The sequence below is a fragment of the Hyla sarda genome, chromosome 4, assembly GCF_029499605.1.
Source record: "Hyla sarda isolate aHylSar1 chromosome 4, aHylSar1.hap1, whole genome shotgun sequence".
NCBI lineage: Eukaryota > Metazoa > Chordata > Amphibia > Anura > Hylidae > Hyla > Hyla sarda.
This window is the reverse complement of record NC_079192.1, coordinates 144,942,184-144,956,355: the sequence shown is the minus strand read 5'-3', so window position 1 is coordinate 144,956,355 and position 14,172 is coordinate 144,942,184. Positions and strand designations below refer to the sequence as shown.

Sequence of the window (14,172 nt, the reverse complement as noted above, 5' to 3'; positions counted from 1 at the left end):
TCCAGTGTAGGGTCAGACAGGTGCCAGGACGGGGCATCCAGTGTGGGGTCAGACAGGTGCCAGGACGGGGCATCCAGTGTAGGGTCAGACAGGTGCCAGGACGGGGCATCCAGTGTAGGGTCAGACAGGTGCCAGGACGGGGCATCCAGGGTAAGGACAGACAGGTGCCAGGACGGGGCATCGAGGGTAAGGACAGACAGGTGCCAGGACGGGGCATCCAGTGTAGGGTCAGACAGGTGCCAGGACGGGGCATCCAGTGTAGGGTCAGACAGGTGCCAGGACGGGGCATCCAGTGTAGGGTCAGACAGGTGCCAGGACGGGGCATCCAGTGTAGGGTCAGACAGGTGCCAGGACGGGGCATCCAGTGTAGGGTCAGACAGGTGCCAGGACGGGGCATCGAGGGTAAGGACAGACAGGTGCCAGGACGGGGCATCGAGGGTAAGGACAGACAGGTGCCAGGTCTTCACCACTGATGCCCGCTCCGGGTGTGCGGCTTTGCCTAACACAGAGTGCCCCCCACTAGTGTGGAGGACCCCAGAGCCGCCAATGAAAACCTCCTGTGACACAGCCGAGAGGATGAAGCCAGACAGAGGTAAGCACCAGTGCTGTGTGTGCCCCCTTGTCTGCCAGGTTCACTATGGTGGTGCATGTCTACACCCGTAAGAAGTAGGTCCCTGGCATCGGCTGGAGGTGATGGGCCCTGGATGTGGGTCTGTCTGTTCCCTGGGCCCCAGAATCCAGCCTTCCCTTTGTCTCCACTCTTGTATGCATCACAGCTCCTTCCCTGTATACAGTGCAGGTTTATGGCACCATTGTATTCCCAGATTACCTCATTCTATAGGTGTAATAGGAGGAATGGCCCCCTGGGATCTTGTACAGGTTCACCTCTGGCCTTGTACTATTCCTCTTTATCAGAAACCTATTGTTACATATTTACCATTTCTGTGTTGTTACATTGTATCTGTTGTATGTATCCAGCTTTGTTTGGATATTACCAGACTGTTTGGCTTTACTGTTGCAGAGTGTTATTGTCTTTAGTAATAATTGTCTATACTATGGTTTCCCAATCTGTGGTCCCTTGCAAAACTACAACTTCCATTGTCTGCCCTGGCATGATGGGAGTTGTTTAGTTACAGGTAGGTGACACTTATCTATAGCCATATTCCCACCTCCAGCTGTAGGCACACATTGTAATGTTTAGCATAGCCCCTTATCAGCCCAGGATCACCAGCAGAACAGAGGGTGTCAAGTTACTTGTGATGGAGAGGACAGACAGCGAAGAGTTAAGCCAATGAATAGCTGAGCTGGCAGGTTGTGTAGTATTCTGAGGAGCAGCTGATCTGTACAAAAGCAAGCTTGTCTTGGGTCGAATGTAGATCACGTTACACCAGTTAAAAGTTGTGTATCTCAGTCTCCCACTCCATAAATAACCGGGCTGCCTATGTTTACATGGAGGCCTCGTGTGACTACGAAACTGAAGTGGTAAACAATGGAAAGGTTTTCTTCAGTCTTTGTTTTGTGGCTCTCTCCAAGCTTAAATATGACGTGGTCCCAGCCGGACCCTTTTGTCTGCTGATGCATTCCTTTACATTGTGAATTAAGACTTGAGTTACCGCTAGATTAAAATAGAATTGTGGCCTGATGTGAATAGTTATGCGCCATTCTTCTTATTGTGATTTTTATTTATTTTCTTCTTGAGGCGGTGTCATCCAACAATAACAAGTTGTGGTATTTGTATGGCTTTGAATGCAGCCTTTTGGAGGTGCGCTGGTGTGGCGGCCCAGCGTTTCCTCTGGACTGATTTAGAACAGCTTATAAATAGCGAAGGTGTATAAATATTCAGGGTAATATGACCAGAACATGTCAACTTCACCTAGTGATTATGGCCTATATTAGGCAGTGGCTGGGGAGGCTTTTATCCTGTAGTCTGGCCTTGGTGCATTCACTTTTAGATCAGTGTTTTCCAAACAGTGTGCCTCCAGCTGTTACAAAACTACAACTCTCAGCATTCCCGGACAGCCTTTGGCTGTCCGGGAATGCTAAGAGTTGTAGTTTTGCAACAGCTGGAGACACACTGTTTGAAAAAACACTGTTGTAGATGATGTGAGCATTTCATGGAAGAAAATTATCCAGTTTATAAAAGAACATCCAGATATGAGTGCTGGGGAAATTACACTTCCAGGACAGTATGTGTGTGTATATATGTGTATGTATGTGTATATGTGTATATAATAACATTTTTTAGTTATTTATAATATTTTTTTTTTAATAAATAACAATAACTATACAGTGGTCCCTCAACATATGATATTAATTGGTTCCAGGAGAACCATCATATGTTGAAACCATCATATGTCGAGTACGTATGTCTATGTAAAAATGGTAATTGGTTCTGGGGCCTTGGAACCATTGTATGTTGAATACATATCTCTATGGGAAACTGCTAATTGGTTCTGGGATGACCATTGTATGGGGAGTGTTTAACAAACCAGGGTGCCTCCAGCTGTTGCACAACTACAACTCCCAGCATGCATGTACAGCCATTGACTGTCTGGGCATGCTGGGAGTTATAGTTTTGCAACAGCTGGAGGCACACTGATAGGGAAACAATGATGTATGGGGTGTATAGTGTGTATATGTATTGTATGTGATATGTGACATCGCATACAGTACTGTACAGTTCTTTAAATACCTTCAGGGGGGACAGAATGTCCTCCATTACGATCCTGCCGACTACAGCTCTATAGGAAAGGAAGGGGAGCAGCTCATTGGATGCCTGCAGCAAGATGAAATTTTTTTTTTTTTTTTTTCTCTAGATCTATGTCTAATGTATGTTTTGGCTTGAGTCTGAATATGAGAAACCAAAAATCTGTTCCCTTTGTACCTACCAGGTTGACGCTTGCTTTGGGTCATCACACTTTGGGTCATTTTATTTTGTCCTGTATCTTCATATTAAGATTTTTCCGTGGTTAATAAGATTTGACAGGGCATGTACTGTGGATTTACCACCAATGTATTCAGCCTTTGGCAGTTATTTCCTCCACCGCCTGCCAGGTGGCTCATGCCAGTGCTGGTCAGTTGTCATGGCAGGTATAGGACTAAGCTGCGACCTAGTGGAGGAACTTAGGCAATCTCAATGGGGGCATTCAGGTAAAGTAAAGCCAACCAACATAATATCAATTGAACTGTTCCACTAGCTGAGGTTTTTGGGGTCTCCGAACTCTTCCCCTAACATAATGTGGGAGAGAGAAGGGTCCAGCAGTTGGATTTCAACATGGCCGATCCTTTTTTCTTTTTTGTGCCCTAAGGAGAGATAAGCCACCACCAGATATTTCTTGCAATAGTTAAACTCCCCTGTCCTTCATAAAAACACATTGTGGGAGATATATCAAAACCTGTCGAGAGGGAAAGTTGACCAGTTGCCCATAGCAACCAATCAGCTCGCTTCTTCCATTTTTGAAAAGGCCTCTGAAGAATGAAAGAAGGGATCTGATTGGTTGCTATAGGCAACTGGTCAACTTTTCCACTGGACAGATTTTGATAAATCTCCCCCATTATATTGGCCTTTCCCTATGGATCCACTTCTGGCTTTGCTTCAAATGAGCAGTGTGTAAACCACCCTGAGGATAGGTTTCCACACTTTTTTTTCTGGCATACTGCCACTGCAGTTTTTGAGTCAAAGTCAGGAGCGGATCCATCAGGAAGGAGAAGTAGAAGTCCTTCCTTTATATTTCCTATTCCTTTTTAAAACACTTCTGGCTTTGGCTCAATAACTGTAGTGGTCGTATTACAGAAAACACCAGAAAAAGGCAACTTTTCCTTTGCACAGGTTTGTGATAAATCTCCCCCAATGTGTCCTGTATCACAGCCTACCCAGACTACAGAATTCTTGGAGGTGTGCTGATTCCCTTCTAAGGGTGCGTTCACACGCTCTTTTTGTTTTTGCGGGTTTTCCGCTGCGTATTTGAAAGGGGTGGGCATTTCTCGGCTGTCCATAGCAGATTTTCCGCTGCAGAATTTACGCTGTGGAAAATCAGCCACAGCCCCTACTGACTTCAATGGGGCTTGCGACGGATTTTCCGCAGCATAAATTCCTCCATGGAAAATCTGCTGCGGGTAGCCAAGAAGACCCCGCCCCCTGTCAAATACTCAGTGAAAAACCTGCAAAAACATAGAGCGTGTGAACGCACCCTTAGTTTCTTCAGTATTCCCCAGCTATCAGATTCCATTCCAGTCCATATAGACTCCCCACCTCTCTGTCATGCTGGTGCATACTGCTGATACCAGCCGCTCTCCACCGATGATGGACACTAGGAGGGGAAAGGGCTTCCTGTTTGTTTGCAAGATGCCAGCAAAACAATATGATGCTTCAGTTTTCTGAAAATCTCTCAGGCATATTTATAGGGGATAATTTTGGATATGTATTTACCTTTTATGGTTTTTGGGGTTTCAAAAAGTGGATAGACCTGTCACCTACTTTATGGCTAATGAAAACCAATTCCTGACATATGCCCATAGGTCCATGATTCCCAGGCTTTCATTGCTTTTTTTACAGTGTTGACAGCTAACATTTTACTTACATTTCTAAACCTTTTGCTTACTATATAAAAGGGTTAAAGGAGTACTGCAGTGCAACATAACTTATCCCCTATCCAAAGGATAGGGGATAAGTTATAGATCGCGGTGGGTCCGAGCGCTGGGGCCAACCCGGTATCTCCTGGACGGGGCCGTGGCAGTCTGCAGGAAGTGCAGTTTCGTCCCAGCAGATGTATCTCTATGTGTACATGGAGGGGGCGTGTTGGCTGGCCGCATCATGCGTGGACGGAACGCCCCCTTTCCACCATACTGCCACGGCCCCGTACAGGAGATCCCGGGGGGCCCCAACGCTCGGACCCCCCGCGATCTATAACTTCGGATAGGGGATAAGGTATATTGCACTACAGTTGTCCTTTATACAGGAGGCCTGCCGCCTTATGAACTATTCTAAGGATGATATATGGCTGGGCAAAAACTGCCTCATCTACAACAGGGAGTACATGTGTGTCCGGGACTGCTACAGACTGGTCCACAGCTTGCTTAGAGACTATTCCATCTTGGACAGTACGGATGTCGATGAAGAAGAGGACTAAAGCCCCTCTGCTCACCCTGTACGTTTGCCTAGTAGTTTGGCCCTGTGATCCGCCCCTTGCTACCCCCATAGATAACAGGCCCCTCCCCGTTCAGCAGGTGAGCGCGCATCATACCCTGTGGGTCCCAGTTGCTGTAGGCAACCAGGACCCACGGCTAATGCCTGTTCGCGACCACCGCGGTGAAATTGTGGCGTCCCAAACAGCTTGCAGGGCGTGAAGGGGGATCCCTACCTGCCTCCTCGGTGTCCGATCGCCGAATGACTGCTCCGTGCCTAAGATCCAGGCAGGAGCAGTCAAGCGACGATAACACTGATCAATGCCATGCTATTGCATGACAGTGATCAGTGTAGGAAATCAGTGTGTGCAATGTTGTAGTCCCCTAAATAAAGTGTTAATGTGATTTAACCCTTCCCTAAAAAGTTTGAATAACCCCCCTTTTCCCATTTAAAAAAAAACTATGTAAATAAACATTTGTGGTATTGCCGCGTGCGTAAATGTCCGAATTCTAAAAATAAATTGTTAGTTAAACCACCCTGTCAATGGCGTACACGTAAAAAAATTCCAAAATAGCGTATTTTTGGTCACTTTATACCATAAAAAATGAAGTGATCAAAAAGTCCAATCAAAACAAAAATGGTACTAATAAAAACTTCAGATCACGGCGCAAAAACTTGGCCCACATACTGCCCTTTATACGGAAAAATATAAAAGTTATAGGGGTCAGAACAGGATATTTTTCACTGTATTAATTTTGGTGCATGTAGTTCAATTTTTATTTTTTATTTTTTTTTGTAGTTAAATAAAATCAAACCTATATAAATTTGGTATCCTTGGACCGTATGGACCTACGGAATAAATATAGGGTGCAATTTTTACCGAAAACTGCACTGTGTAGAAACGGAAGCTAAAAATGACAAAATTGCTTTATTTTATTTTTTATTTTTTTATTTTGCCTCACAAATAATTTTTTTTTTTTAATGGTTTCGCGCGAGATTTTGTGTTTGAAATTATTAATGGTATTTCAACGTAAAACTGTTGGTGCAAAGAACAAGCCCTCATATGGATTTTTAGAAGGTGAGGAGGAAAAAATAAAAGTGCAAAAATGAAAAATCGCCAAAGAGGGAAGGGGTTAAGGTGAAGAGGTTTGCACCCCCCCTTCATTTGGAAGTGGAGCCCTCTTATAAAGGATCTTTATCTGGCTTTCTCCTTGTGTGCGCTGCTTCATTACAGCCACCCAATGGCCTGGGCTCTCCTCTGAGCTGATCCCTCCTCCTCCTGCTTCATTACAGCCACCCAATGGCCTGGGCTCTCCTCTGAGCTGATCCCTCCTCCTCCTCCTACTTCATTACAGCCACCCAATGGCCTGGGCTCTCCTCTGAGCTGATCCCTCCTCCTCCTGCTTCATTACAGCCACCCAATGGCCTGGGCTCTCCTCTGAGCTGATCCCTCCTCCTCCTCCTACTTCATTACAGCCACCCAATGGCCTGGGCTCTCCTCTGAGCTGATCCCTCCTCCTCCTGCTTCATTACAGCCACCCAATGGCCTGGGCTCTCCTCTGAGCTGATCCCTCCTCCTCCTGCTTCATTACAGCCACCCAATGGCCTGGGCTCTCCTCTGAGCTGATCCCTCCTCCTCCTACTTCATTACAGCCACCCAATGGCCTGGGCTCTCCTCTGAGCTGATCCCTCCTCCTCCTGCTTCATTACAGCCACCCAATGGCCTGGGCTCTCCTCTGAGCTGATCCCTCCTCCTCCTGCTTCATTACAGCCACCCAATGGCCTGGGCTCTCCTCTGAGCTGATCCCTCCTCCTCCTGCTTCATTACAGCCACCCAATGGCCTGGGCTCTCCTCTGAGCTGATCCCTCCTCCTCCTCCTACTTCATTACAGCCACCCAATGGCCTGGGCTCTCCTCTGAGCTGATCCCTCCTCCTCCTGCTTCATTACAGCCACCCAATGGCCTGGGCTCTCCTCTGAGCTGATCCCTCCTCCTCCTCCTACTTCATTACAGCCACCCAATGGCCTGGGCTCTCCTCTGAGCTGATCCCCCCTCCTCCTCCTCCTACTTGGAGATAATTCTCATCTGTGTTTTCTTTCCATCAGCCTGCATATTTAACATAGATATGCTGAAAATAGCACAGACCTTGTGTTCTAATCTCAAGGATTCTTGCTAAGATGTGTGTAGGTTTTCAGGTTTTAGTCAGTGTTGGTAATGCGGTCCTCTGGTAACTTAACCTGCTGTTCACATTGACACACATGACTGTTGCATAACAGAAAGCTTTATGACGGCTTCATGTAAGTTTGTTCATTGTTCTCTGGCTCCTGTGCTAGCAGATCATTTGTTACTATGTGACGTAGATAACTGAATGAACAGCAGCAGCCAGTAGGTCACGGAGTTTGACCGATGTTACAATTTGATTTTGTGCTTGGAAGGATCTGTACAAAAAGATAAAAACATTCTGCATAAGTCATTCTGTCCAAGTGTACTAAAGGTTTCATGTGAGAGCTGGCAGTGGATGAGCAGGACAGGAGGCTTCTGAAGGCTTTTGAGCAGGCACTAGGTTTACCTAGTGCAGTCTTTCCCAACCAGGGTGCCTCCAGCTGTTGCAAAACTACAACTCCCAGCATGCCCAGACAGCCAAAGGCCAAAGAACTGCGTGGTAAAGTGTCATGTGGTTTACCACAAATTGCAACAGGTTTAGTGGCAAGGACTGATGAAGTACACAGTAAGCCAGGCAAAGATTCTTGTGCATAGGCAGTTTTTATTTTATTTTATTTTTTATTCATAAAACCTTTTGCACTCTGTGCTGGTGCAGTGAATGCTTAACACAAACCCCCCCCCCCCCCCCCCATATATTCCTAGCAGTGCTAGGCGATATGCCGGTTCATACCAAATACCGCTGTGTGTGTGTGTGTGTGTGTGTGTGTGTGTGTCTGTGTGTGTGTGTGTGTTTTTTTTTTTTTTTTTCTTTACGAAATAAATTTTTCAAATACCACAATATCGTTTCCATAGCAACCAACTCCAATGCTTGATGGCGTAGAGAAACGTCCGGTCGCACAGCGTCTCTGGAAAGTGTAGTCCGAGCCACACTGAACTGACTGTGGAGCTGGGAGGGGACTACAACTCCCGGGGGGCATGTGACTTCCGAGCGGGCGCAGGAAACTCAAGCAGAACTGCGGAGACATGGAGGAGAGTTACCGGGTGACCTGACCGAGGCCCCGGGTACTTATCCTGCATAAATTAGTTCAGCTTTCAGGTGCTCCGGTGGGCTGGAAAAGGTGGATACAGTCCTAGGAGACTCTTTCCTAGGACTGTATCCACCTTTTCCAGCCCACGGGAGCACCTGAAAGCTGAACTAATTTATGCAGGATAAGTCATCAACTGCCGAGCCGAGAAGTTCGTGACGAATCAAATTTACTGTAAGTTCCCTCATCTCTACTAGTAACCCTGAAACATAGTGCACATCAAGGTTGTGGATTTGCCTGTAAATAGTCAGTGGCCTGGTTTGCATCTTTGGCACTATGCCATTAGGCTTCTGTATAGGACTTGAAGAATAACAAATGTAGTCAATAGAAAAAAACTATCTAAAAAATATTTTGAGAAAAATTTTAATTAAATTCTGTTGAATTATAGCTTTTTACAAGTAAAAAAAATTACTGTAGAAAAGTTTGTGGCAAAATTCCTCACATTATATTTATATATTGGTTGCCGGTTTACTACAACAAACTGACTTAAAGCGTACCCGTCAGATCACTCAAAAAAACCAAACTGTTATATGTTGCTCAGTATCTCATCCTGATCATGTACATGTACTTTTTATGTGTCTATGACCTACATTTCTCTCAGAATTAGCTTTATTTCTGAAATACCTTAATTTTGTCCACCAGAAGCAGGGGGGTGGGTGCTCACTGTGATAACCACTCCCCCTCCTCCTCACTCTCCACAGTCCAGTGCTTCCCAACCAGGGTGCCTCCAGCTGTTGCAAAACTACATCTCCCAGCATGCCCACACATCATTTGGCTGGGCAGGCATGCTGGAAGTTTTAGTTTTGCAACAGCTGGAGAAATATGATTGTAGTCCCCCTTTATTACACACACACACACACACACACACACACACACACACACACAGGCTTCATATATTCTTACACACACACACACACACACACACACACACACACACACACACACACACACACTGGCTTCATATATTCTTACACATACACATTAGATAGACACACTGATAAACACACATTCACATATATCCACACACACACATACATGCAAGGACACTTACTTTTTCATCTGCAATGCAATGCGTTTCTGCCTCTCTCACACAGCAGACATCAGTGAGAGCCCGGCAGCAGTCTTCCTGCCCCTCCCCCCTCTTCACACGAGTCTGCAGTGTGTACAGCCCCTCCAGGACGAAGCAGTGTACAGAGAAGGACTGAATGCATTCCAGAAGGCAGGGGATTAGTTGTTTGACTGGCTTTTCAGTGTGAAATGCTGATAATTTTCTAATGAAATCATTTGCAAAACATATTGGTTTTGCATGCTTTACAACATATCAAAAGTTTTTATATCTGATAGTGCCCATTTAATAGTCACAGTGGTGGAGCAGGCGTAAAATGATACCAGTGAAAGCTAAAAGCCATCCTGGGAAGGAGAAAAACCACTTTACACAGCTCTGTCATCGGGGCAAGACATTTATGGATCTTAGATTTCAGCATTACATTAAAATACACTTGTGTTTTTATTGTGCAAAAGTAATATAACAAACCTTCTATACATTTGAAAGGAAATAAGCTGCCACCAGTCTTGTTTGGCTGATATTTATCTCCTGTGTTCGGTCTTTGTTTAATAACCTTCACAAGCATAAGTTATCTCCCTGAAAAGGCAAATGTTCAAGGCTGAACGCTCTAGCCATGGCTTATATTTCTTAGAATCTGTAGAAGTTACTAACATTATCACAAAGATTGTTCTATTGTCATAAATGTTAATGAATAATAGCTGAACAATATAAACATTTTGGAAGTGTTTTAAGTAAAACTGACAGACGTTCACCCATACTTAAAGGGGTATTTCGCCCCTAGACATCTTATCCCCTATCCAAAGGATAGGGGATAAGATGTCTGATCGCAGGGGTCCCGCTGCTGGGACCCCCGCGATCTCTGTGCAGCACCCGGCATTTGTTAAGAACCCTAAGTGTGGGTGGCCGGGGTCGTGACGTCACGGCCATGCCCCCCTCGTGGGGGCATGGCAGTGATGTCACGACCCTCGCCACTTGCTTCAAGGGTTCAGAACAAAATATTCCTAATGCTGGGGCAGCGGAGTACCCCTTTTAACCCAATATACAGCATTATAGTGCGGGTTAAAATGAAAATTTGAATTAAAGGGGTATTCCGGGAATTTTTTTTATTTGACTATGCTACAGGGGCTGTAAAGTTAGTGTAGTTCATAATATAGTGTCTGTACCTGTGTGTGGCGGTTTTCTCACAATTCTTATGTGATTTTTCACCCCAATATTTATTTTTAACAGCATACAAAATAACTGCTGTCTCGGATTTTTCCAGCTTACAATGTGGTCGAGACCTGAGTCACTAGTCAGCTGATGACAGGGAGCCTGTCTGCTTCAATGGGTGGAGGGATCGATCTGCAACTAATGCAACAGCAAGAGGCACCCTGTATTGAAGACCACAGGTCTGCAGCTCATTTATGTTTCAATGGGTGGGGTGGCTGATGTGTGGGAAGGAGGAAAATGGAATCATGGGATTTGTAGGCAAACAAGAAAACTGAAAACAGGAAATACAAGTTCACAGAAAGCTAGCCACAGTGTAATGGTAATATCACAGCATAGCCATTTAGCCCAAGACGAGTGCAGATCCTTCCTAAGCATGTCCAATACTGTCTGCCAGGTATGTACTAAAATCACCTTATGCTTGATAACCCCTTTAAATGAGGTATCTCTTCAAATTAAAATGAGGTATCCCTTCAATGCCGGCCAATAATGGGTCTTTCTCCGGGACCAGAACTTTTATCTGGTTTACCCGCATCATGACCTTGTGTATTGTGTTTAGTGCAGGTGAACCAGCTGTCAGTTTTGCTTTAAGGCTTGCCATATACATGTACATATGAGATGGCTGAACATGCATTCCGATGACAGCAATCTCCCCCATACACTATTGGCATGGCCAGCGATGGATATGTCCTAAAGGAGGAGAAAGGGGAAGCCGCATCCAGACTCGGGTCTCACCAACTTTATTCTAATGTGAAATCCACAGCAGATTAAAGCACATCTGACCTAACCCTCTGTACTGTAGGCCCAGAACCACATTCTCCTCTGTGAACCCAGCCTTTTACAGGATATAGGCTTCCTCGGTTGTATTGTTTTTGGAGTACAGTTGCTCAAAGTTCCTAGTGAATCGTGCATGAGGATGGTGAGAACCCATAGGCATTAGAGATGAGCGAACTTACAGTAATTTCGATTTGTCACGAACTTCTCGGCTCGGCAGTTGATGACTTATCCTGCATAAATGAGTTCAGCTTTCAGGAAAGAGTCTCCTAGGACTGTATCCACCTTTTCCAGCCCACCGAAGCACCTGAAAGCTGAACTAATTTATGCAGGATAAGTCATCAACTGCTGAGCCGAGAAGTTCGTGACGAATCGAATTTACTGTAAGTTCGCTCATCTCTAATAGGCATCTCTGCGCATGCTGTACATCAGGGACGTATTACTTTCCTCATAAAAACAGCTATGGATTTGTCCGTAATTTTGTGTAACTTACTACAGCAGAGACCCCTGTCTGCACAGTAAAATGGTACAGCCCACAGATTAGTCCGTGTCCTGTCGGAATATGACATCAGATGTATGTGACCCTCCATACCTTCTCAACACACATCATGTAACCCTTAGCATTCACTTAGCAACAGAGTTACATCCATAGGAATAATATTATGGCAACAACTACTTGTGTACTGCATGTAGTTATGTGTATAACGCTTCTGTCTGTCTCTAGGTGACATTGTTAATAAAGTTATCTGTTACAAACAAATCACACAGAGGAGAGATGGAGAGAAGCTGCTCCTTCACAATTCCTGACAAACATGGCGGCGAAATGGTTCAGCCTGAGCTAATACTTTAAAGGGGTATTCCAGGAAAAACTTTTATTTTTTATTTTTTTTATCAACTGGCTCCAGAAAGTTAAATAGATTTGTGAATGACTTCTATTAAATGTTTTTAATCCTTTCAATAATTATCAGCTGCTGAAGATGAGTTGTTCTTTTCTGTCTGGCAACAGTGCTCTCTGCTGACATCTCTGCTTGTCTCGGGAACTGCACAGAGTAGAATAGGTTTGCTATGGGGATTTGCTTCTAAACTGGGCGATTCCCGAGACACATGTCATCAGAGAGCACTTAGACAGAAAAGAACAACTCAACTGCAGCAGCTCATAAGTACTGAAAGGATTAAGATTTTTTTTAATAAAAGTAATTTACAAATCTGTTTAACTTTCTGGAGTCAGTTGATGGATAAAAAAAAAAAAAGTTTTTTCCTGGATAACCCCTTAAAGTTTTGCTCCTCAGTATACTGCTTATTCACCTATTCCAGGGTGCCTCCAGCTGTTGCAAAACTACAACTCCCAGCATGCCCGGACAGCCTTTGGCACCCTGGTTACAAAACACTGACCTATGTTATACCGGACAGTGTTATGGAATACCTGGTCACATGATCATATGTTTAGTCCCTTTTTGTTAGCTCACAAAATTCAGTACCGATTTGTTGGCCATATTTTCTTGAGATAGTGGCCTATGGCACTGGTGTGTGAGCAGAAATATATATTTATTTAATATAATATATATTTTCACCTATGTTTGTATTTTTATTTATTTATTTATTTTTGTTTGTTTAATTTGTATGTTTGTTTTTTCTCTACATAAACCAAAAAGTGGACAACAGATGTTAGACTGTATGGTACTATACTATGTATGCTGCCATATTATACTCTCCTGCTGTTGCAAAACTACAACTCCCAGCAAGCCTTTGGCTGTCCGGACATTCTGGGAGTTGTAGTTTTGCAATAGCTGGAGGCAGCCTGCTTGGGAAACGTGATCTTAAACTAACACTTGTTGGATAAGAACTGTAATCCAGAATCTGAAGAAGCTTGTCCCATTTATAGTATTTTTATGGGCCGTATGAGGCCTCCACAGATCAGAGGTTGTATAGGGCCACGTACGTCAGGTCCGTGGCGCCATTTATGGAACAGATCTTAATTTCCGTTAAACACGCCAGAACTCCTGACAGAAACCGTGTCACAAGTGTGAACAGAGGCCTTATTCTTCTATTATCTGCACCCTGGTATTGTATTACAGAGCCGCTCTGCTGTCCCCGTTCTCTGGTATCAGTCCATCTTTAGAGCGAGCGCTCACGTGTTTATTATTTTATGGCTTATGTGGATGTTCTTGCCTGAGATCCTGAAGTGGAGCAAAATCCAGCGGAGTTCACAGGAGGAGAAACAAACAGAACACTGGCTGCCAAGGAGCAGGAAACCATAGAAGCCCTCTCCTGTCTGAGGACATGCGCCCGCCAATCCCAAACCTCAGCCTGTTGCTATGTGAATTTTTTTTTATTTTTTATTTTTTTTTTTTTCTCTTCCTTCTTTGTGAAAGACAAAAATCTTGGAGCAGAAGTTACTGAGTGTGCCCCTCGGGCAGTGTCTGTAGCCTTCACGTGGAGTTGGAGACACTGACACTGTTGTGTACTATGGTAACACAACAAAGGTGTGTGACAAACACTTTATATAGTCACTCCATGCCTTGTATACTGTGTGGGAAGCTTCATGTAGTCATGTGTGTGTTCAGGACAGGGTAGTCCTCTTCCATGCACTGCTGCCAGTGCCTTCTCATTCCCATCATCGCTGTAAAGCAATAAAATAAACTTGCTTATAAAAGAAGTTCCTCCAGCAGCCCCAACAGGCCCCATTTTTAAGAATGGGTAGTGAAAAGTATTGTAATAAAATTCCTTTCACGAGTAGATAATCTTCAGGAATA

General features: G+C 44.6%; 1 protein-coding gene across 3 annotated transcripts in view; it reads left to right on the top strand.

The window, feature by feature from the left end:
• The first annotated feature begins 371 nt into the window (after positions 1-371).
• LOC130368539 (atos homolog protein A-like) overlaps positions 372-14,172 on the top strand; it is a 62,201-nt gene continuing 48,400 nt past the window's right edge. For 2 of the 3 annotated variants that reach the window (XM_056572332.1, XM_056572331.1), the window contains exon 1: positions 3,012-3,150. In XM_056572332.1, the coding sequence (XP_056428307.1) occupies positions 3,012-3,150 (139 nt within the window). Of the gene's footprint in view, positions 593-3,011; positions 3,151-14,172 lie in introns of those variants that run through there. The other variant, XM_056572333.1, reaches the window with a different exon arrangement.